The 22,316-nt window shown below is 41.7% G+C and overlaps 1 protein-coding gene across 2 annotated transcripts in view; it reads right to left on the bottom strand.

The window, feature by feature from the left end:
- The window catches only part of SLC22A16 (solute carrier family 22 member 16), a 42,644-nt gene that overhangs the window by 13,800 nt on the left and 6,528 nt on the right, over window positions 1-22,316 (bottom strand). For both annotated transcript variants that reach the window (XM_026511641.4, XM_044388817.3), the window contains exons 2-4: window positions 12,259-12,738; window positions 5,156-5,273; window positions 325-856 (exon numbers count right to left, since the gene is read on the bottom strand). In XM_026511641.4, coding sequence (XP_026367426.1) covers window positions 325-856; window positions 5,156-5,273; window positions 12,259-12,738 — 1,130 coding nt within the window. The remainder of the gene's footprint in view (window positions 1-324; window positions 857-5,155; window positions 5,274-12,258; window positions 12,739-22,316) is intronic.

Below are 22,316 nucleotides of genomic sequence, written 5' to 3'. Positions count from 1 at the left end.
GCACAGAAAGAGATCTAAAAGGGTACAAGCCAGATATTATAGACATCACTTCTCAAAGAGAGTTCTGAGATGGGGGTGGGCTTACAGGAAGGAAGCAAGCAAGGAGCAGAGGCAGAAAAGAAAGGAGAGACTAAATTCTTCTGACTGTTGGCACTGTTTTAAAAGAAAATATATACCTGTGCTCCAGCATAATGACACTAAAAGAGACCATAATAATATAGTTGGCGGTATTGTTCCTGGTAGAGAAAAGACAATAAAAACACACTAAAAACATGGTGGAAACATCACTTCATTGCTACACTTAAATATAATTTAACTACTTACCCATGAGGAAGAGGTTTAAATATTCATTGCCTCCCAAATGAACAGAATTCAAGGAGAAGAAGTAGAATCCCAAACACCCAGTGAACCAAATCAGCCAAACAGTAAGTGTCCTTGTTCCAACATTCCAGTCATAAAATAGATCTAACAGGTTGTGCTTCTTAACTTCAAGGGGTTCATTGCCAACAGGACCATTTAGGTCCAGTGACAAAAGTTCTGACAGTTTACAGGAGCTTGCCCTATTCCACTTGGCCATGGTATCAACTACTCTTTGTGCTTCTTCATATCTTCCCTCTGAGAGAAGCCAAAATGGTGTCTCTGGGAGGATCCAACAGCACAGGAAAAAGGGGGCAGTCACTGTGGAGAGGACTATCTGATAGATCCACCAGGTCCTGACAAAGTAGCCTGTCAAAGCCACCACCATTGTTCCAATGGAAAAAAAAGAATGCATGTGGATGCATGCCCACGTCCGAGACTTCACGCCAATAAACTCCGTCACATAGACAAACACCACCACGAGATAGCCACTTCCAGACTGAAAAACAAAGCAGGGAGGGTGGTCCAGATTTAAGGTCACATTTATAACTGCTGAGGGGTCTGATCTCTGTGCATATCACCCATAAGCAAGAAAGAAAATGACAAAAATTGTTTTCTGAAACCCTTACTACATTTATCAAATGGTGTTCAATCCAATCCATCCTTCTTCTTTAAACGGTTCTTTTCATCCTTCCCCCACCCTCGCCACCCTCAATGGCCAAACTCGAGAGGTTATGTCTGATATAAATGAGAGGCTATGTATGATATATGTTAGGCACTGCCTTTGGTCTCATGTAAGGATTCCTCTGTAGCGTGCACTTATTTCTCAGTTCATAAACCCGTAAACGTGCTTACCAATTTCTCTATATACAAGAGGTCCTAGTATTCAATCCTAAATGGTTAAATGGGGACAAAAACTTACGGTAACTAACGTGAAGAGAAAGATTTGACAGAAGCTTTATTTTAATGAGCAACAAAAGAGAAAATTTCATGAAAATTAGAAACTTCGGTGCACCAAAGGAGATGACCAACAGAATGAAAAGGCAACGTACGGAATGACATATTTACCAATCCTATATCTGATAAGAAATTAATATCCAGGACATATAGAAGACTCCTAAAACTCAACAACAAAACAAACAATCTAATTCAGAATGAGCAAAGAATTTAGATTTTTCCAAAAAGATAAACGAATGGTCAACAAGCACATGTAAAGATGCTCAGTATCACTAACCACTAGGTTATGCAGATCAGAACCACAGTGCAATACCGCCACATTTAAAAAAAAAAAAAAAGGCAGAAAATAACAAGTGTTGACAAGGATGTGGAGAAACTGGAACTCTTGTGCACTATTGGTGGGAATAGAAAATGATACAGCTGCTATGGGAAACAGCACAGGGATTCCCAAAAAAACCTAAAAATAGAATTACCATATGATCCAGCAGTCCCACTTTAGATATATACCCAACACTACTGAAAGCAAGGTCTCAAAGAAATCCTTGTACACCCATGTTTGTAACAGCCTTATTCACAATGGCTAAAATGTGGGAGCAACGCAAGCATCCACGGACAGATGGATAGACTAGCCAAATGTGGTCTATCCAGATAATGAAATATAATTCAGCCTTAAAAAGGAAGGAAATTCTGACACATGCTACAACATGCATGAACTTTTAGGACATTATACTAAGTGAAATAAGCCAATCACAAAAAGATAAAATAATGTATTGTTCCACTTATATGAGGTACATAATGTAGCTGAAATCATAGAGATAGAAGATAGAATGTGGTGGCCAGGGGCTAGGGGGAGGAGGAAATGAGAGTTAGTGTTTAATGGGCATACAGTTTCAGTTTTGCAAAACGGGAAGCGTTCCGGAGATAGATCGTGATCATGGTTGCACAACGATATGAATATACTTAGTATCACTGAAATGTATACTTAAAAATGGTTAAGGTGGTAAATTTTATGTTATGTGTATTTTACCACATTTTTAAAAATTGGGGAAATTATTTTGAAAAAAAGCCTATTTTTAACAAAATTTAGACTATAATAGCAATATGTGATCATTCCTGGAATAAACAAAGAATGAATCCAATGATGGATTTTTTTGTGGGGGGGATGATGAGAGGATTAGAATTTTTCCTACAAGAGTATTTCACATTTGACTTTTATAACACAAATCATAAAGTTAATTTTTGCAAAATTATTCGAGAGCCAAAGGCCTCTCTTAACCCTTTGATATTCAAATCATACTCTTTTGAAGGCTCATCATGTCATTATCCTTGTGGATGTTAATTTCTTCAAACGTTAACTGTTCTAGCTCTGCCACATCCCAGTTGGCCAAGGGATTTGGGTAGGATGATTTCGTTTTCCCCATTGTTCTCAAAGACTTTTTGTAATCAAACATCTTTTGTAAGACCTGCACTTTCTCCTTGCATCAGAGAGTCAGAAAGAGGCTAACCTACAAGCAATCTCCTGTGACAGAATGGACGACACTAGTAAGCAGGGATGTGTGTGATGCAGCCTATGCATTAACGTTTTTGTGACAACAGCTTTCATTTCTCCATACAATCTTGTAATTGCAGGACTCAGATAATGAACCCTGATAACGAGGACTCCCACACCCAAGAATCTAGTTGTTTGGTAAATGTTTGCTGCTGTTACAGTAAACAAAGATGGCGATAACCGTCAAATGCTACAAATTTCCCGCATTAAGTCAAGCAGTCACATCAGTGCCTGGCAGGGTTGTTTTTTTCCGTATTAATTCTGAGTCCACTCCCACCTCCTATGCTTACTTCTATCACTGGGTTCAGACAATCCGTACACAATTATGTAATTCCGAAACACTCCTTGGATCCATTCACACCTGTCACTTCCACTGATAACACTCTGTGCTCACATCTCCCCTGACCTCACCCCCACATAGCAGCCAGAACAGCCACTTCGCCCCACTGAACCCCTTCAGGAGATTCCCACTGCCTCTAGGAAATCAAGCAAACTCTTAATCATCCTCCAACCCCTGGCTAATCACCCTCTACCCCTTCAGCCTCAACAAGGCATTTTATCTCCTCTCTATTCTCCAGACAACTGGACCTTCAATTCCTTCTCACCTTAGGGCCTTCTTACTTGCTGCCTCGGTCTGAAACGTTCTTCTCTTACCCATTCTTCAGAACTAAAAAGCCCCTGACTCTCCAGCCTCTCCACCCTCCCAACTTAAGGCCCCCCACTGTCACACCTCCATTGTTAACATTGTATTTTTGAAGATGGCCCATCAGTGTCTTGCCTTCCCACTACACTGTAGGGTTATTGAAATAGTCTGGTCTGATTTACTTAGCATTACACTCTGAGGACAAATTCTAATAAATGTGTTGAGTAAATGAGTCTGCCTGCATCTTCTCTACTCAGAATTTAACTCCAACTACATTTTCCATGAAAATCAAAGACAGAAAATTAAGGCCACATTTACAAATGTATTCAATGAGTGGCTGTCTCATTTTCTCAGTATTTGCAAGACTGAAACAGATATTTTCAGAATTCATCCTCTTAAGCCTTCCAAAGGGGACCTTCACACTCTCTCCATACCCGTGCCTCCGTTGAACCATCATTCCCACCAAAGGTCTCAATAAATCTCACTCTGCAGTCACAGAGCCATTTCCCCTCATTCATTCCTCAGTGGAGACAGACTGCGGGTTGTTATCTGTTATATTAAAAATTCTTTACATTCCTAAATACATATAATTACTTTTTTTTTAAAGGGGCTACACCTCCAATTCTCTTAATTTTTTTTCTTTTTATGCATTGTCCCTATCCCTGGCCATCTGCATGGCTTCCTCGGAACCCTGTCCAGCCATCCATGAAGACTCTAAAACTGAACACACCAGTCTGCTCTGTGAGGGCTGGGGCCTCTCCTGAGATCGCAGTCCTTGGCCTCTCCCTGGAATCTTGGCTCCTACGTCCTGTTGAGAGGGGATGCCTGCCCGTCCCTGAGTTTAGCAAGGTCACAAGCTCCTCCCACAGATAGAAACTTCACTCCACTACCCTTGACTGGTGACCTCCAACAGGATTCACTGCTGCTGTTATCTGGCAGTTTGGACCCTGTCTGGAAGCCTCACCAAATGTGGGGGCACTTCGCCACTGGCTGCTCCACTTCCAATACCAGTCCCCTCCTGAAGGACAGCCCACCGTGCATGTTAACTTTAATCTCACTGACTCCTGATAACGACCCAGTGAAGCAGGTAGTATTTTCTAGTTTACAGCTTAGAAACTAAGGCTCAAAGAGGACACCATGTTTGCCCAAGGCCACACAGTGAAAAGCCAAAACACGACAAAGCTGGTATTCAAGCTCATGCCCTTTTCCCTATATTTTCCTGTTCCTCCTAACAGAAAAGCCTAATGCCTTCTTGTTTTCATTCCTACTGCACATTATATGAACGCCTTTCTTAACAATGCACCTTAAGCATCTGTTTGGCTCATGCACCCAGGGCCTGACTCGGCCAATAGCATTGCTCAGAAATGAAATCATGCCTTAGTAATTGTGGAATGTGGATCGTGGGCCAGGCGTGGAGTCAAACAAAAAGTCTCTGCCTAGTAAGCAACCATTTTTCATGTTAATGAGTTTCATTGTAACACAGGGCACTACTATTCCACAGAAAGACCTCTCAGTGGAAGAACAAAGATGAGTCCTTTCTCTCTCTCACCACATTCTAAATGACCCAAACGAAGACAGTTAGTCTCCATACGAAAATACTGCAGGAGAATTAATGAGGGTTTTTTTTTAAAACCACACACACGACTCACCATAGCGAGAAGAAAGCGTGCGATCATGAAGCTGTAATAATCAGACGAGAACGCCGCTGCTATGCCAAAGAAAAATATGCCAGTGCTTGTGAACCACAAGACAAGCCGTCTTCCTATCCTGAAAAATAAGAATCACACAGCGGGACAAGCAAGGTGTGGTTATAACAGTTCAAGCATTCACTCCAGCTCACGGAAGAGGAATATCACCTATGTATTTAATAGCTTACATATGATTGCTGCTATTCATTCATGTATCTGGGGAAGTTATGAGTTTAACACAGGCAAGAGGCCTGTCTTTCAGTGGAGATCCCCAGAGGACTTGCCAACGTAGGACTGGTGAGGGAGAGGAGGGGGGATTTGTCCTTCTGCTCCCAGGCCTTCTGCTCTCTGACACATTGAAGCATCTTCCCTGTGAGGCTGGCTCTGCCCACAAGGGTAAAGCAGCTCGTGGCGGGCCTCCTTAAAAACAGAGGTCTTGCTACATTCTGCTCCTAGAATAAGCTGCTTACTTGCCCCAGATTTTCATAATGGGGAGGGGCATTTCTTTGTCTAAAAAGCAAACAAACAAATTATATTCCTGATGGATTTTTTTAAAATTGAGATATAATTCACATAACACATAATTCAACCTTTTTTAAAGGATACACTTCAGTGTCTTGTAGTATATTTACAAAGTTGTGCCACGCTCATGACTAATTCCAGGACATTTTCATCACTCCAAAAAGAAACTCGGAACCCAGGAGCCATCATTCCGCCTTTCCTGCTCCCTCCAGCTCCTGACAACCACTAACCTGCTTTCTGTCTCTATAGGGAGTTGCCTATTTTGGACATTTTATATTAACAGTCACACAACATAGGACCTCCTGTGTCTGGCTTCTTTTACTTAGCATTGTGCCTTCAAGTCTCATCTGTGACGTAGCGTATATCTGTACTTCACTCCTTTTTGGATCTAAATACATGCCACTGTGTGGCTGTGCCACACTTGTTTACCCATTCATCAGCTGATGGACATTTGGATTGTTTCCGCTTTTGAGTTATTGGGAATAATGCTGCCATTAACTTTTTGTGAGCGAAATTTTGTGTGAACTTATGTTTTCAGTTCTCTTGGGTATATACCTAGGAGTGGAATTGCTGGGCCATAATGATAGCTCGATGCTTAACATTTGGAGGAACTGCCGAACTGTTTCCCAAAGGCGCTGCCCCATTTTTACAATGTCACCCACAACGTATGAGGGGACCAATTTCTCCACATCCTTGGCAACTCTTGTCTGTTATTGTCTATCTTTTTGATGACCGCCATCCTAGTGAGTGTGCAGGGGTATCTCATTGTGGTTTTGATTTACATTTCCTTAATGATTAATGATGGTGAGCATTTTCATATGTGCTTATTGGTCGTTTGTATATATTCCAAGAAATATCTATCCAAATCCTTTCCCCATTTTTAAATCGGGTTATTTGTCTTTTTATTGTTGAATTATAGGAGTTTTTTATATATTCAGGATACTGGACTCTTATTAGATATGTGGTTCACAAATATTTTCGCCCTGTGAGTTGTCCCTGACAGATAATTTTAAGGCAAAAGAATATAGCCTTGAGATTCCAACTGACACATATGCCTGGTAAAGCAGATGATATGCAAGCAAAAAAAAAAAAAAATCCTTTGCACACCCTCAGCCTTCTGTGCTCCCACACATACTAGTAGGGATGGTTGGCCCTATACACACATGTTCTCCAAACTCATCTGAGCCCTGAATGCCATTTCATACTTTCTACCCATCTCCAACCAACCTCCTCGACCACCCACAATTGTCTCTACCAGCCATCTCCTGAGAGAACAGAGACCATCAAAGAGAAAGCCCCACAATTTCCTGTTTTGCCCACCTGCCAGCACAACCTGCATCTGCGTTCAGCTCTCTCTTCCTCGCTCCTCTCTAGAGACACACACCCTTTTCTCTCCAAATACCAGTGTGCAGTCTTTGTATTGGATCATGCCTCTTTCCACCTCCTCTGAGAACTTACTCTAACAATTACTTCCTCTGCCTCTCTCTTTCTCTCTCTCCTCTGACTCCTTCCTTTCAGTTTAAGTCTTTTCCAGCCAAGGACAAGAACCTTCTCTGGACCCCATCACTCCTTCAGCCACATTACATCCTGCCTTTCCCGCACTGATGGCTTATCCTTAAGAAATCCCTACTTCCTCAGCTCCTGCGGTTCCTTAGCCAGTGACCACCGGGTCGCCACTGACTTTTCTGAGATGGCTCTCCAGTCCCCAGGGACCTCCAGGCTGCCTCTCTCAGTCCCGACCTGCCTGTGTTCTCTAGTGCCACTGACCATGCCTGCTCCTGAAGGCCTGCTCCCCATGGGTTTGCAGAACACCCCTCTCCAGGTTTGGCCCGTACCGTCCTGAGGGCCCACCTGCCTCAATGCTGGCATTTCCTGAAGTCCTCTACTGTACGCTCTCTGCCCTTGTGACGTCATCCGCTCTCCTGGCTCGGATTCCTAAATACACGTTATTAACGGCCCCCTGGCCTTCGGCTCCTAGTGGTTCTTCTCCATTTGCACGTCCTGCACTGCTGTCCTCTTTTGTTATTGCTGGTGGTGGTATTCTGATTTTCCCCTTTTTTCTTAATCCAGGGATAGGACACGCTCATTGGAAAATACACTCAAACATGTTTCCCGTTCTTCTAAGGTGGCTCTTTCCCTCGTGTTTCCTGAGCTGGTTGATATTCTTCCCCCCAAATCCTCTTCCTCCTGCATAGTGGTCACAAAATTATGTCAGTTTAAAAATACCTCCTCGGGGCACAGGGGTGGCTCAGTCGGGTAAGCGTCTGCCTTCAGCTCAGGTCGTAATCCCAGGGTCCTGGGATCGAGTCCCACATTGGGCTCCTCACTCTGCGGGGAGCCTGCTTCTCCCTCTCCCTCTGCCTGCTGCTCCCCCTGCTGCTCTCTCTCTTTCAAATAAAGAAATAAAATCTTTTAAGATATGTGTCCATCTTTCCCTCCCTGTCTCTCCTGCCTTCATTTGGGCCTTCACCATTTCCTACATCTCTCACCCCAGCGGCCCCCCAACCGGCCCTCCTAATGTCGCACCAGCGCACCCCCCTCCCACACTTCCCAGAAATAAAAACAATTCTGGGTGTGGTTTTGCTTCACTTCCTTCATCCATCCTATGCTTCTGCCAAATGGAGCTCCCCACAATTCCCTGAATGCTCTAGGCTCTCTCGGGGCACGAAATTGTTCCCTCCCCCTTAGAAAGCCTTCCCTAGTGAGCATTCAAAACCCAGGTCAAATGTGCAGCCTTTTCTGTCCATCTTCTGTGGTCTTGTGGCAGAAATGAAGAGACAACGCACTGTAGTAATGAGGCATTCAGGCCTGGGTTCAAATCCCAGCTCCACTGCTTACTTTCCAAATAAACTTTCTGTGCCTCCTTTTCCACACCAGTACTTAAAATAGGGCCAATAGTGCCTACCTCCCAGACTTCTTTAAATAATTAAATGAGATAATACACAAAACATTTAAAATAGTACCTAGTGCACAGTAAATGGTGCATAAATGTGAGTTATTATTTTAAAAGCATTGATCACATTTCATTGAAATTATCTGTTTAAAAGTCTTTCTCCTACACTGTTAGCTCCATAAGGATGGGATCAGATCTTATTTCTTTGCTTTTTTATTATAATATATCATACATACATAAGAATGCATAAAAATACATATGTACAAATTGGAGAATAATAAAGACTCAAACATCTAGGAAATCACAACCCAAAGTAAGAAAGAGATCATTGCCACCTTCCCAATAGCTTCTCACACCTCCCTTTGATTCCAAACCCCAAACTCTTTGCCCCCTTTTGGAGGGACCATTATCCTAATTTTGGCAACCATCAATTCCTTGCTTTTCATTCCATTTTACCACGTTTATAGGCAGCCCTAAACAAGATAGGTTACTTTTGCTAGTTTTTGAACTTTCTATCATTGAACAGTACTGTATGTATTATTTTATGTCTTGCTTCTTTCACTCAATACTATTTTTGGAGATTCATCTCTGTTGTTTGTGTAGTTATGTTTCATTCATTGCATGGCCACACATTCCACAGCCAGATATACTGCAATACATGTGTCTAAAATATGGCTGAAGTATGTTTGGGTTCCTCGCATGGCCAGGCTGGTGGCAACAATGCCGTAGGAGCCTTTTGATGCACTGACCCATGTGGACATGTGCAAGGGCATCTCCAGGGTCAAAGCCCTAGGACATGTGATCTGTGCACATCACCAACTTTTCTGTATAATGAGAAACCATTCTAAGTTTTCCTGATTTGCATTCTCAATTTGCATTCACACCAGCAGGGTGAGAGATCCTATTCCCCCATATCCTCACCAACACCTGGCATTACAAGACTTTCTACTTTTGACAACTGGTCAAAAATAAATGGTATGGTTATAGATCATTAACATCTTTTTCAGCCTTCCATTAGCCATTTGGATTTTCTCTTTTATGAAGTGACTTCAAATCTTTTTCCCAGTTTTCTATTGGGTTGTCTTTTTCCTATTGATATAAAAGTCCTTTAAGTATTCTGGATTCTAATCTTTTAGTTATATGTGAAACAAATATTCTCTCTCTTTTTCTCTCTGTCTTGTCTTTCTTCTCTTACTGGTGTCTTTTCATGGACATAAATTCTAGGGAAGTCAAATTTATCCATTTTTTCCTTCATGGTTAGTGCTTTTTGTGTCTTAAAAAAAGATCTTCCCTTCCTTTGATTAGGTTCTGAAAATATTCACCCCTATTATCTTTCTAAAGTTATATTGTTTTTCCTTTCACGTATGTACATTTAATCCTTCTGATGTTTGTACTATAAGGTGTGAGGAAGGGACACCAGTTGCATTTTCTTCTATATGGTTATACAGTTGTCCCAGCACCACTTATTAATCCTTTTCCTGCTGATGTACAATGCCTTATTTGTTCCATAGTTATACCTATAATTGCACTACTGTTTCGGGGTCCCCTAAGGAACAATCGACTGCTTGTCTAATGATATATCTACTTACCTTAATTATTTGATTCTTGAAGTTTGTCATTTTCTCCATAAAGGGCTTATACACTTTTTCACAGATTTATCCATACATATTTTATATTTTTAGTTTTTTGCAATGGTATTTTTTAAACTTTTTTTTAAAGGGAAGTATAGTTGACATCTGTTACATTAGTTTCAAGTGTACAACATAGTGATTCAACAACTCTATACCTTATGCTATGCTCACCACAAGTGTAGCTGCCATCTGTCCCCACACAATGCTATTACGATACCATTGACTATATTCCCTGTGCTGTACCTTTAATCCCCATGACTTATTCATTCTGTAACTGGAGGCCTGTATCTCCCACTCCCCTTCATTCATTCCACCTACCCCCCCCACCATCTCCCCTTTGGTAACCATCAGTTTGTTTTCTGTATTTATGGGTCTGGTTCTGCTTTTTGCTTATTTGTTTATTCATCTGTTTTGTTTTTTAGATTCTACATATAAGTGAAATCATACGATATTTGACTTTCTGTCACTTATTTCACCTAGCACAATACCCTCCAAGTCCATCCATGTTGCAAATGGCAAGTTCTTGTTCTTTTACATGGCTGGAATATTATTCAGCCATATAATAGTATATATTATACATTATATTATTACATTTTGTTATAATTTATTAATATTATTGTATTAATATTTATCAATTATTTTATTCTATATCAAGTATTAGTTATTATATAATATTCATTGTATATTTATATTTATTTGTATATTTAATTTATTTAATTTGTTTTTATTTATACTATCTATGTATATTATATAGTCATTATATAATTATTGTTATGTTATATATTAACATATTACATTTTATTGCAAGTTATTGATATATAATAAATAATATGTTAATATGTAATATATTAATGATGATAAAATGTATTATATTAATATACTATTTATATATCACAACTTCTTTATCCGTTCATCTGTCAGTGGGCACTTTGTGCACAAGGGCTGCTTTTGCTGCCTACTGCTTCTGCTGACTCTCACTCATGGTGCGTTTTAATCATGTGTTTTGGCTTTGACTGACCTAATTTCCACACCTTCCACACAACTACCCAGAAGGCAGCTATGGAACAGAAGATTCTGAATCATAGAAACATACCATCAGCCACCAAATAACAACTAGACTCCACTTCTCTAATTTCATTATTCAAACGGCACCTCATGGGATGTGAGTTAGAGGTGGGGAGACCTGGGCACTCCTCCCTTTAGGCTTCCATAGGCTTTGCCTCCATTTGCTTTCACTTCTAGTATGGCCCCCACTACAACAAAGCTCTATACTTTTATTTTGGACACATTTGTTGGCCCCATTAGACTAGCACACCCCAAGGGCAGGGATTTTGACCTAAGCTGTTGCCTTCAGGTTCCCAGGGCCCAGCACATGCCTGTAAAATCCCCAACTATGGGGATCAAATAAATTCATCTCTGTGCATTAGCACAGGTACTTAAAATGCAGTCCATGTCCACAAAGAGATGAACTTTGGGCTATTTAAGTGCTATATATCCATTTTAATGTGTGTTTTTTAAGAAAATATGGCTAGTGTATCAAATCCACAATTTCATAGATATTACTGCTTAGAACCAGGCTACGTCTATTAAAAAGCAAGTCTATCTAAATATGTATATGTATATATATTCAAATAATAACCAGTATTTATTGAGTGGTTATACGTCCAAGGTACTTTTTCTGCATTAATTTTGCAATAACCCTTTGAAGTGAGTGCTATTATTTTCATCGCCAGCTTACAAACCAGTTTCTGAAACACAGGTTATGCCATTTTCCCAGGGCTCATGGCTAGTAAGTGGTAGAACCAGGATCTGAACCCAGGCCGGCTGTCTTCAGAACCCATGCTCTAATCACAATGTGTTTTGTGTCTACCTAAATAACAGATCAGCAAAGAGGTAGGTATTTAGATAGGAGGTATGGAAATGACTACAGTTTTGAACATAATTTCCTGACCTCTAAGAAAACCAGATAAGAACATGAACCCTACACTGATGCAACACCCCTAAATACTTCATTTTACCTGTCAGAAAGGTAGCCAAAAATCATCGCTCCCACCAGGACTCCCAACATAAATGCGGGCTGGATCATCTTGGCGAACCATTCTCGGTTACAGACCAGATTCCACTCAGTCACCACGGTGCTGTCCCACTTGCTCTTGTCATAGATGTAGCCATCCACACAAGGAAAGCTACTCTTATGGCCATTATAATCAGAGTCCAAACCAGACCTGTCATCCCTCCGGAATCGGTGACAACTTGTGAGCTCCCAGACCTCACCATTCTGTAGCTGCACTATAATCTGATCTTCATGGCCTGTGAAAAACAGGATCCAGATGTCCTCCAACTTCCAACTAGAGGTATTGTGGGAAAGAACCCGACTCACGTTGCCCGGAGGCCTGCAGGTATGGTAGGGGGACACTGTCATAAACACAGAGGCCAAGTAGTGGATCCCACAAGAGATGTTCTGGAAGGCACATATAAAATAGAGGAAGATCTGAAATCTGCAAAGAGAAGAAAAGAAGTTATTGTATCTGGCCTGTGGGCTAAAAAAGACTATAAGTAAATATGAAGGGTGTTCATCACATTTAGCTTAATATATATACAGATGGATAAATGCAGAAATAATTACAGATGTCTCTGTGTGTATATATATGTGTGTGTGTGTGTGTGTGTATACATATATTATTTGTTAGTATATATACATAGCTCTGTTCGGAGAGCCCACAAGCAATGACATGGAGACAGGGGAACTAAAGGGACCCCATGAAAAACTACTTTTTTGCTCCTTTTCCTGCTTCTATTCTTGCTAGGACCTATACCCACACCTTACACATGCCTTATAGAACAGATAATGTATGTCCTCCTTTTAAAGGCCAAGGAGTTCAGATTTCTTTGGAGACTTCCAGCACAGTAGAGAGCATCTAAGGAGTGACCAGGTAGGGTCATCATGAACGTTTTCCAAGACCCCTGGCTCCAGGGCATAAGTAACTTATAGAGGACACCTAAACACTCATCTTTGTTCCCTGATGCCTGAGAAGACCCTGCATGAGACCATCATTTCCAATAAAAACTCCAGACTCCAAGCAAAGACGAAACTCACTCTCCTTTCCTTTCTGACTCTCCCACATGCTCTGTCTGTATCTGCTCTCTTTCTGTCTTCAATAAACTCTGCTCTCATTTGCTCTGGGCTCACGTTTGATTTCTATCCTATGCGAAGCCAAGGACTCTCCTGGCTGGTCCTGAGAGACACCCTTTGGGTCCTTGAACCTGGCCAACCTGCATCAACATCCCAATAGCAACATGCACACCCAGGGCCCAGGTCTTGTTTTCTAAATACCATTCTCCAGTAAAAGGAACCAGGAAAAATGGCTGATTTAAGACCAGGACAGGGAAAATTAAAAATACACCTAAAGCATCTTGTGGAATCAGAAAGTAAAGAAGCAGTCAAAATACAAAAGGTTAGAGGCAGGTCAAAGGGACACGGAAATCAATCTGAAAAAGCTCCCAAGGGGCAAGGCTGAAACAATTTGAGCAACAAAATAAATAGCATGGTATATCCCAAGGTATAAAATAAATATACAAGTCTATAATGTTTTGTTTAATTTTATGTGTCAGCAAGACTGGGCTAAGCCCAGACAGCTGGTAAACATTATTTCTGGATGTGTTCGTGAGACTAACATTTGAACGGGTAGACTGAGTAAAGAAGATTGCCCTCACCAGTGGCTGGGCATCCTCAATCCACCGAGGGCCTGACTAGAACAGAAGGTGGAGGAAGGGCAAATTTGCTCTCTCTGCTGGGGCTGAGACATCCGTCTCCTCCTATCCTTGGACATTGGAATTCCTGGTTCGCAGGCTTTTGGACTCAGACTGAAATAGGGAAACTGAAGGACTCCATAAAAACCTGCTTTTTGCTCCTTTTCCTGCTTCTATTCTTGCTATGACCAGCACCCCCACTTCATACATGCCTCAGAATGCAAACAGTATGTCCTCCTTGTAAGGAGCACAGAGTTAATGATTTTTTAGAGTCTGTCTGTACTTTCTCTATACTTTCTATAAACTCTGCTTTCCCCTCCTGCTGGCTCAACTTTGATTTCTATCCTGTGCACAGCCAGGTACTCTCTTGGTTGGTCCTGCGGGACTCCTTCTGGGTCCTCGGACCCAGCCTGCTAGTAACTAGACCAGGACTTACATCATCAGCCCCCCACTTTTCAGGCCTTAAGACTGGGACCTCCAAGTACACCCCTGGCTGTCCTGGATCCCAGCCCCCAGACAGCTCCTTGTGCGACTTGTCTGCCTCCATAAGCCAATTCCTATAACACATCTCTCATCTGTCTCTCTCTATATATCCTATTTGTTCTGCTTCTTTAGAGGACCTTGATGAATACAGACTTTGGTAGTAGTTCCAAAGGAACAGAACTTTAAGAATGAGTTTCCAAATTGGTTCTGGGGTTTCTGAAATTGGTTGTCTAATCTGATTAGATTTAAAAGCACTAATGACTATTTCCAGCAGGAAGGAGGGCACAGACAGTTCACAGTGTGAACTGTTTATAGAAGTACACAAAATTGGGGTGTCTGGGTAGCTCAGTCAGTTAAGGGTCTGACTCTTGATTTTGGCTCAGGTCATGATCTCAGGGTTTGAGATCAAGCCCTGTATCGATCGGGCTCCATGCTGGCCGTGGAGGCTGCTTAAGATTCTCTCTTTCTCCCTCTGCCCCTCCTCCCCTCTCTCTCCCTCTCAAAGAAGAAAGAAAGAAAGAAAGAAAGAAAGAAAGAAAGAAAGAAAGAGTGAGAGAGAGAGAGAAAGAAAGAAAGAAAGAAAGAAAGAAAGAAAGAAAGAAAGAAAAGGAAAAAGAAAGAAATACACAAAATATCTGCATTGACTACTCCTAACCAACCACTTACAAGCGGCTCAGTGACTCTGTATATGATGCTTTCAAACATTTTTTGCGAACTAAAGAATGTAACGGCATTAGCTGGTTGCTCCTAATGTCCCTGGACAAACAAGTGAAAGAAAAGAGATGAGCTCAAAGGATTTGAATTCCCAGCTCCAGCACTGCCTAAACAGCCTAAGAACTAGGTGTGTGCTGAAAGAGAGCCTTATCTCCTGTAGCCACAGGCCTGAAATTGTTGAAAATCAAACACAGAACCTCATTCTCTGAGTGGCTGAATGACAATGCCTACCTGACCTCTTTGAGTTTGGAAGGCAACATATTCCTCATTTGGGTGTTACTCGGGCCCAGTTACTGAATGACTTGATAAGCTGCTGGTTTTGAGTGAAGCCCAGAACAAGAAAAGGCCCTGCAACTCGTCCAGGCTGCTCTGTCACTTGGGCCACATGGCAGATGCAATGGTGCTTGAAGTGCCAGTGGCATACGGATGCCTTCTGGAGCCTCTGCCAGGCTCTTACAGGTAGATCCTACCACGGGCACTTAGGATTTTCGAACAAAGCCCTGCCACCCTCTGCAGATAGCTACTCTCCTTTTCAGAAACAGCTCTTGGCCCACTATTGGGTCTCAGTATAAATCGAACACTTGATCATGGGCCACTGAGTTACCATACGACCTGAGCTGCCCAAAACGAACTGGGTGTTACCTGATGTCCCAAGCCATAAAGTTGAGCATGCACAGGTCAACGCTCCATCATCAAACAGAGGTGGAATATACATGATTGGGTGAGCAGGTCCTGAGGGCACAAGTAACATAAAGAAGTGGGCCAAATGCCTACAGTCCCCACACCTGCTACACTGGCTGCTGCTGCTTTTCTTTTTTTCTGATTAAAGTGGGTTTTTTTATTTAATTGTGGTAAGAACACTTAATATTATATCTATCCTGTTAACAATTGACTGTAAGTACAGTATTATATAGATTTCTGGAGTTTATTCATCTTACTTAACTGAAACTTTACACCTGTTGATTAATAACTCCTCATTGCCCCCTCCCCTCTAGCCCCTGGTAGCCACCACTCCAGTCTTTAATTTCTATGAATTTTACTATCTTAGAAACCTCCTATAAGTGGAATCAGGCAATACCTGTCTTTTTGTGTCTGGCTTATTTTACTTAGCAAAACGTCCTCAAGGTTCATCCATATTGATGCGTATTGCAGAATTTCCTTCTTTTTTCAGGCTGAAATAGTATTCCATTGTAGGTACATCCATTCCTTTGTGGATACACACTGAGGTTGCTTCTGCATCTTAGCTACTGTGACTAGGGCTCCCCACGGAATACCCATTACCACGGAAGTGCTAATACCGCTCCGAGATCCTGTTTTTAATTCTTTTAAATATATACCCAGAAGTGGGATTGCTGGATCATATGGTGGTTCTATTTTTCAATTTTTTGTGGAATCTCCATACTGGTTTCCACAGTGGCTACGCCAATTTGTGTTCCCACCAGCAGCATGCAAGCGCTCCAATTTCTCTACAACCTTACCAACATGTGTGGTCCTTTGTTTTTTTAAATAATAGCCACCCTGACAGGTGTGAGATGGTATCTCATTGTGCTTTTAATTTGCATTTCCCTGATGATTAATGACAAAAGGCATACATACATACATAGGTCATACACCTATTGACCATTTGTATATTTTCCTTGGGGAAGTGTCTGTCTATTCAAGTCATGGGCCCATTTTTTAATCAGGTCATTAATTTTTTGGTTTGGAGTTGTATGCATTCCTTTTTTTTTTTTTTTTTTTTTTTTTTGGAAATTAGCTCCCTATCAGATATATGGTTGGCAAATATTTTCTCCCATCTTGTAGGTTGCCTTTTTACTCTGTTGATTGTTTCCTTTGTTGTGAAAAAGCTTTTTGGTTTCATGTAGCCCCACTGGTTTATTTTTGTTTTCTGTTGCCTGTACTTTTGATGTCGTATCTATGACATCAGTGCCAAGATCAGCGTCAGGAAGCTTTCCCCTGTTTTCTACTAGAAGTTTTACAGTTTCCAGTCCCATGTTTAAGTCTTTAAACACTGCCTTCTCTCTCCTACCTTGCACCAAGGGCCTCATGGGAGTTCCCTACAGTCAGCTGACAGAGTGAAAGACTTGGGCCTGATTTTACAGATGGTTCCACACAATGTGCAGGCACCACCTGAAAGTGGACAGTTGAAGCCCTACAGCCCCTCTCTGGGGCAGGCCTGATGGACAGTCGTGAAGGGAAATCCTCCCAGTGAACAGAACTTTGACAAATGCACCTAGTTGTACACTTCGCTTGGAAGGAGAAATGGCCAGACATGTGATCATATATCAACACATAAGCTGTAGCCAATGGTTTAGCGGGATAGTCAAGGACTTGGAAGGCACATGGTCAGAAAACTGGTGTCAAAGAAATTTGAAGAAGAGGTATGTGGATAGACCTCTAGGAATAGGCAAAAAAATGTGAAGATATTTGTGTTCCGTGTGAGTGCTCACTAAAGGGTGACCTCAGCACAGGAGGATTTTAATAATCAAGTGGATAGGATGATCCATTCTATGGATACTAGCTGGCTTCTTTTCCAAGCCATCTTGTCATTGCCCATTGGGCTAATGAACAAAGTGGTTATGGTGGCAGAGACAGAGGTTATGCATGGGTTCAGCATCTTGGTGAGCTAATCTAGCTACAGACACCACTGAGTACCCAATCTGCCAGCAGCTGAGACCAGCACTGAGCCCCAATATGGCACCACTCCTGGGGCAAGTGTCTGCTTATTCTACAGAACCATTTGGGCAGCATTTTGTCCTTACTAAAATAGATACTCTGGATATACATTTACCTTCTCTGCACAATGCTTCTGCCAAAACTACCATACTTACAGAATGCTTTATCCACCCTTGGGGTATTCCATGTAGCACTGCTTATGATGAAGAAACTCACTTCACAGCAAAAGAAATGTGGCAATGCGCCCCTGCTCATCAAACTTACTGATCTTACCATGTTCCCTACTATCCTGAAGCAGTTGGTTTGATAAAATGGTGGAAGAGTCTTTTGAAGACTCAATTCCAAAGCTAGCTTGGTGGCAATATTATGCAGGGCTAGGATGAGATTCTCTAGAAAGCTGTGTATGCTCTGAACCAAGGTCCAATATATGGTCCTATTTCTCTCCTAGTGAGCACTCACGAGTCCAGGAATTAAGGGGTAGAAATGGCGACTGCACCACTCACTGTTACACCTAGGGAAACCATTAACAAAATTTTTGCTTCCTGTTCCCACACCCTTACACTCTGCTAGCCTAAAGAACTTAATTCCAGAGGGAAGAATGTTTCCACCAGGAGACACAATAATGATTCCACTGAACTGGAAATAATGACGGCTGCCTGGCCATTCTGGATTCCTCAGGCCTCTGAATTAAAAGGCAAAGAAGGGAGTTACAATGTTGGCTGGAGTGATCGATCCTGACAACCAAGGGGAAATTGGCGGTAAGGAAGAATATGTCTGCAATACAGGTGATCCCTTAGGGTGTCTCTGAGTATTACCGTGCCCTGTGATGAAGGTCAGTGGAAAATTACAACACAATCCAGGCAGGACTACTAATGGTCCAGACCCTTCAGGAATAAAGAGTGGGTCACTCTATCAGGTAAAGGTCCACAGCCAACTGAGATGTTTGCTTAAGGCAAAGAGAATATAAAATGGGTCATGAAAGAAGGTAGTTATAATAAATACCACCTACAACCACGTGACTAGTTACAGAAACAAAGACTGTAATTGTCATGAGTATTTCTTCCTTATTTTGTTATGAATGTGTGTGTATAGACATATATTAAACAAATATCTTTGTTTTCTTCCTTATTCTCTTTTCATATAACATAAGATGTATTGACTTTATATCAGTTTTTAAATACCTTTACATCATAATATTTCAGTTATAGAATATCAGAAGAGTAAACATCATCAAAGGCCTTTACCTCCCCTTCTGGGGACAGGATTAGTGTATTACAGGTTGTATTCAGGATAGTTCAATCATGTCAATTAAGACCTTGTTATTGTCTTTACTTAGAGTTAAGTTTGGTTTAAGGAGATCCATATGGGTTACAAGTTGACAAAGGGTGATTAACCTGTGATGGTTAATTTTATGAATAAACTTGACTGGGCCATGGGATGCCCAGACAGCTGGTAAAACATTGCATCTGGATGTGTCTGTGAGGGATCTCCAGAAGAGACTGGCATTTAAATCAGTAAACTGAGTAAACATCATCCTTGTCAATGTGGTGGGCATCATCCAATCCGTTGAGGGCCTGAATAGAACAAAAAGGCCAAGGAAGGACTAATTGCTTTCTTTGCTTGGGTTGAAACATCCATGTTCTCCTGCCCTTAGACATTGGTGCTCTTGGTTCATACTCTGCCTGGGACTTAAACCATCAGGCCTGTGGTTCTCAGGCCTTTGGACTAGGACTGAATTGCACCACTGGCTTTCCCAGGTCTCCTGCTTGCACAGGGCACATTGTGGCACTTCTTGCTTCTATAATTGTGTGAACCAATTCCTGTAATAAATCTTCTCTTACCTACATCTACGTCTATCTATTGATATATCCTATCCATTCTGTTTCTCTGGAGAATCCTGACAAATGCACTACCTGGTTGGACAAACAAAAAGGAGAGAAGAGACAAATCTTTTTTCCAGTAGAATTCCAATTATTATCGATAGACATTCCCCCTCTACAGGAGATGGAGCTTAATTCCCACTCTTTACTTCTGGAGGGCAGGCTAAGACACAGTGACTCCTTCCCAAAGAATACAGTAGGAAAAAGGAAAAGACAGTAGCTTTACAGTGGGAGAAATCAGACAAATGCTATCTTAACCAAATGTTGAAGGTTAACATGCCCAGTGATGTTGTGTGGGTGTCATGTACCGCCTCATACGATGTGATAAACGAGCACTTCTCCTCTGCGGTACCTTCTAAAAGCCATAACCCCAATCTAACCATGAGAAAAACAACAGATAATCCCAGATTGTAAGACATTCTACAGGCTGCCAGGCCAAAATGCCTAAGGATGGCCAAGGTCATAAAAAAAAAACATAAAAACAAACAAACAAAAACAAAAAACACAGGAAAGACTGAGAAACTACTACAGACTAGAGGAGAGTAGGATAACATACCACCTAAATGCAGTGCAGGACCCTGAGTTAGGTCCTGCAACATGAAGAGAGCTTTAATGGAAAACCTGGTGAAACCTGTATAGAGTCTGGAGTTTACATCATAGTAATACACTAACGTCAGCTTCTTCGTTTGGCAAATGTGCCGTGGTAACGTAAGGTGCTCCCAGTGGCGAAAACTGCCTGAGGGACATACAGGAACTCTGTACTATCTTTGCAACTTTTCTGTAAATCCAAAAGTATCCAAAAAAATATAATTGTATTCTAAATTTAAAAACAAATGTAGAGTCTCCAAATTTACAGGCTCAAACCAACACAGACATATTGTCTGAAATAAAAATTGTCTCACAAGGACAACGGTGCCCACAGGACAGCAGGGTGGAAGACATAACATTTGGACTGCCCCACTCATTTCAAACCCCTGGAATAAAGAGTGAGAACAGCCCCCTTTGGGCAGATGGTTTCAATATTCAGTTTTAAAACGATCAGTGCAGACAATGAAGACAGTTACTATAAAACCGTCATAACAGGAAGTAGAAAATAGGTCCCGTCAGAGCACACTGATGCCAGATTGCACTGTTGACACATGTGACCTTCATCTCCCTGCCTACTTCTCGGAGCAGCCCCCCACCTGGTCCTGGCGCTCCCCCTCACTGGAAGGCGCTTCTGACCATCCTCTAGCTCACTTGTTCTCAAGAGCCTTTACATTCTTAAAAATCTTGAGGATTTTTACAAGGGCCTTGTCTTTATATGAGTTTGGTCAGTATGTATTAGAAACTACACGAAGAACATTTTAAATATCTATTCATCCACTTAAACATATTAATAAGCCCACTGCGTGTTCACATTAAAGAACATCTAGCTATAGTTTTCAAAACAAAATGAAACAAACTTAGTAAGAAGAATGGTGGTGTTTTACATTTAAATAGATTCATAGGGGCGCCTGGCTGGCTTAGTCGGTGGAGTCTGTGACTCTGGATCTTGGGGTAGTGAGTTCGAGCCCCATGTTGGGTGTGGAGATTGCTTCAAATTAAAATCTTAAAAACACACACACACCATTTAGATTAATAGAAGACGGCTAGTTTCTCCAGTCAGTGTCTGTATTCGATCTGATACATTATTACCTCTCAGCTAGCCTCTGGAAAACTCTATTGCACCTTCAGGAGAAACGAGAGTAAAGATGGCAACTAATTGTCTCTGTGTGTTACTATGACAGCGGTTTGGGCCTTGCAGACCCAGAGATGGCTCAGGGCACACTGTGAGAACTGCTGGCTTCAGGGTTTCCTCCCCATGCCTCTCATCCCTCCACAGGAAACACCTCCCCGTTCAGCCCCTCTTTACCCTTCACTGCCCGCTCCTCCCAGGCCAGCTTTGCTATTTGCTTCCCCTGCTCCGCCGTCATTCATTTACTCATTTTCTCTCCCACTGCTTTCTTTCTCTTTCCTGGCTGCGATAGACAGCTAAAGTACCGTTCTGTTATTTATGTTTGAGTTTTTAAAGAACCCCAGGTGAATGTTTTCTATCTCCCTACCACATCAACAACAACAAAAAGGCTCCCGTGAAAGGTTGAATGAAAGTCCCACGAAGGCAGAACCTGTAATGCAGTCACTTTAGAATCTCCAGTGGCACCCAGCACAGTGTGTAGTGCGGGCTCTGCAGAATGTCACAGAATCCCTCGGGGTTAAAACGAACAGCGCTGAGGTTAATGCATACTCAGTGCTTCTGGTAAAGAGAGGGGCTCAGTGCTTCTGGTAAAGAGAGGGGCTCAAGAGGCCAGTGTATAAAAAATTGTGAAAAAGTGTTTTTTTGACTGGGTTCTCCAACAGCAAAAAAAAATGAATGTGTGTATGTGTGTGTGCGTGCACAGATGTATAAAATTAGCATATATGGATCCACGACATTTATATGTTTCATTAACATCTTGTGCAGGTTGAAATAAAAATTTGCATATATATTTACTTATAAACATACATTCATATGTAAAATAGGTGTTTCTTATGGTACTCCAAAAGATCATCTT

The sequence above is a fragment of the Ursus arctos genome, unplaced genomic scaffold (assembly GCF_023065955.2).
Source record: "Ursus arctos isolate Adak ecotype North America unplaced genomic scaffold, UrsArc2.0 scaffold_13, whole genome shotgun sequence".
NCBI classification, from domain to species: domain Eukaryota; kingdom Metazoa; phylum Chordata; class Mammalia; order Carnivora; family Ursidae; genus Ursus; species Ursus arctos.
This window is presented reverse-complemented; position numbering and strand designations above follow the sequence as displayed.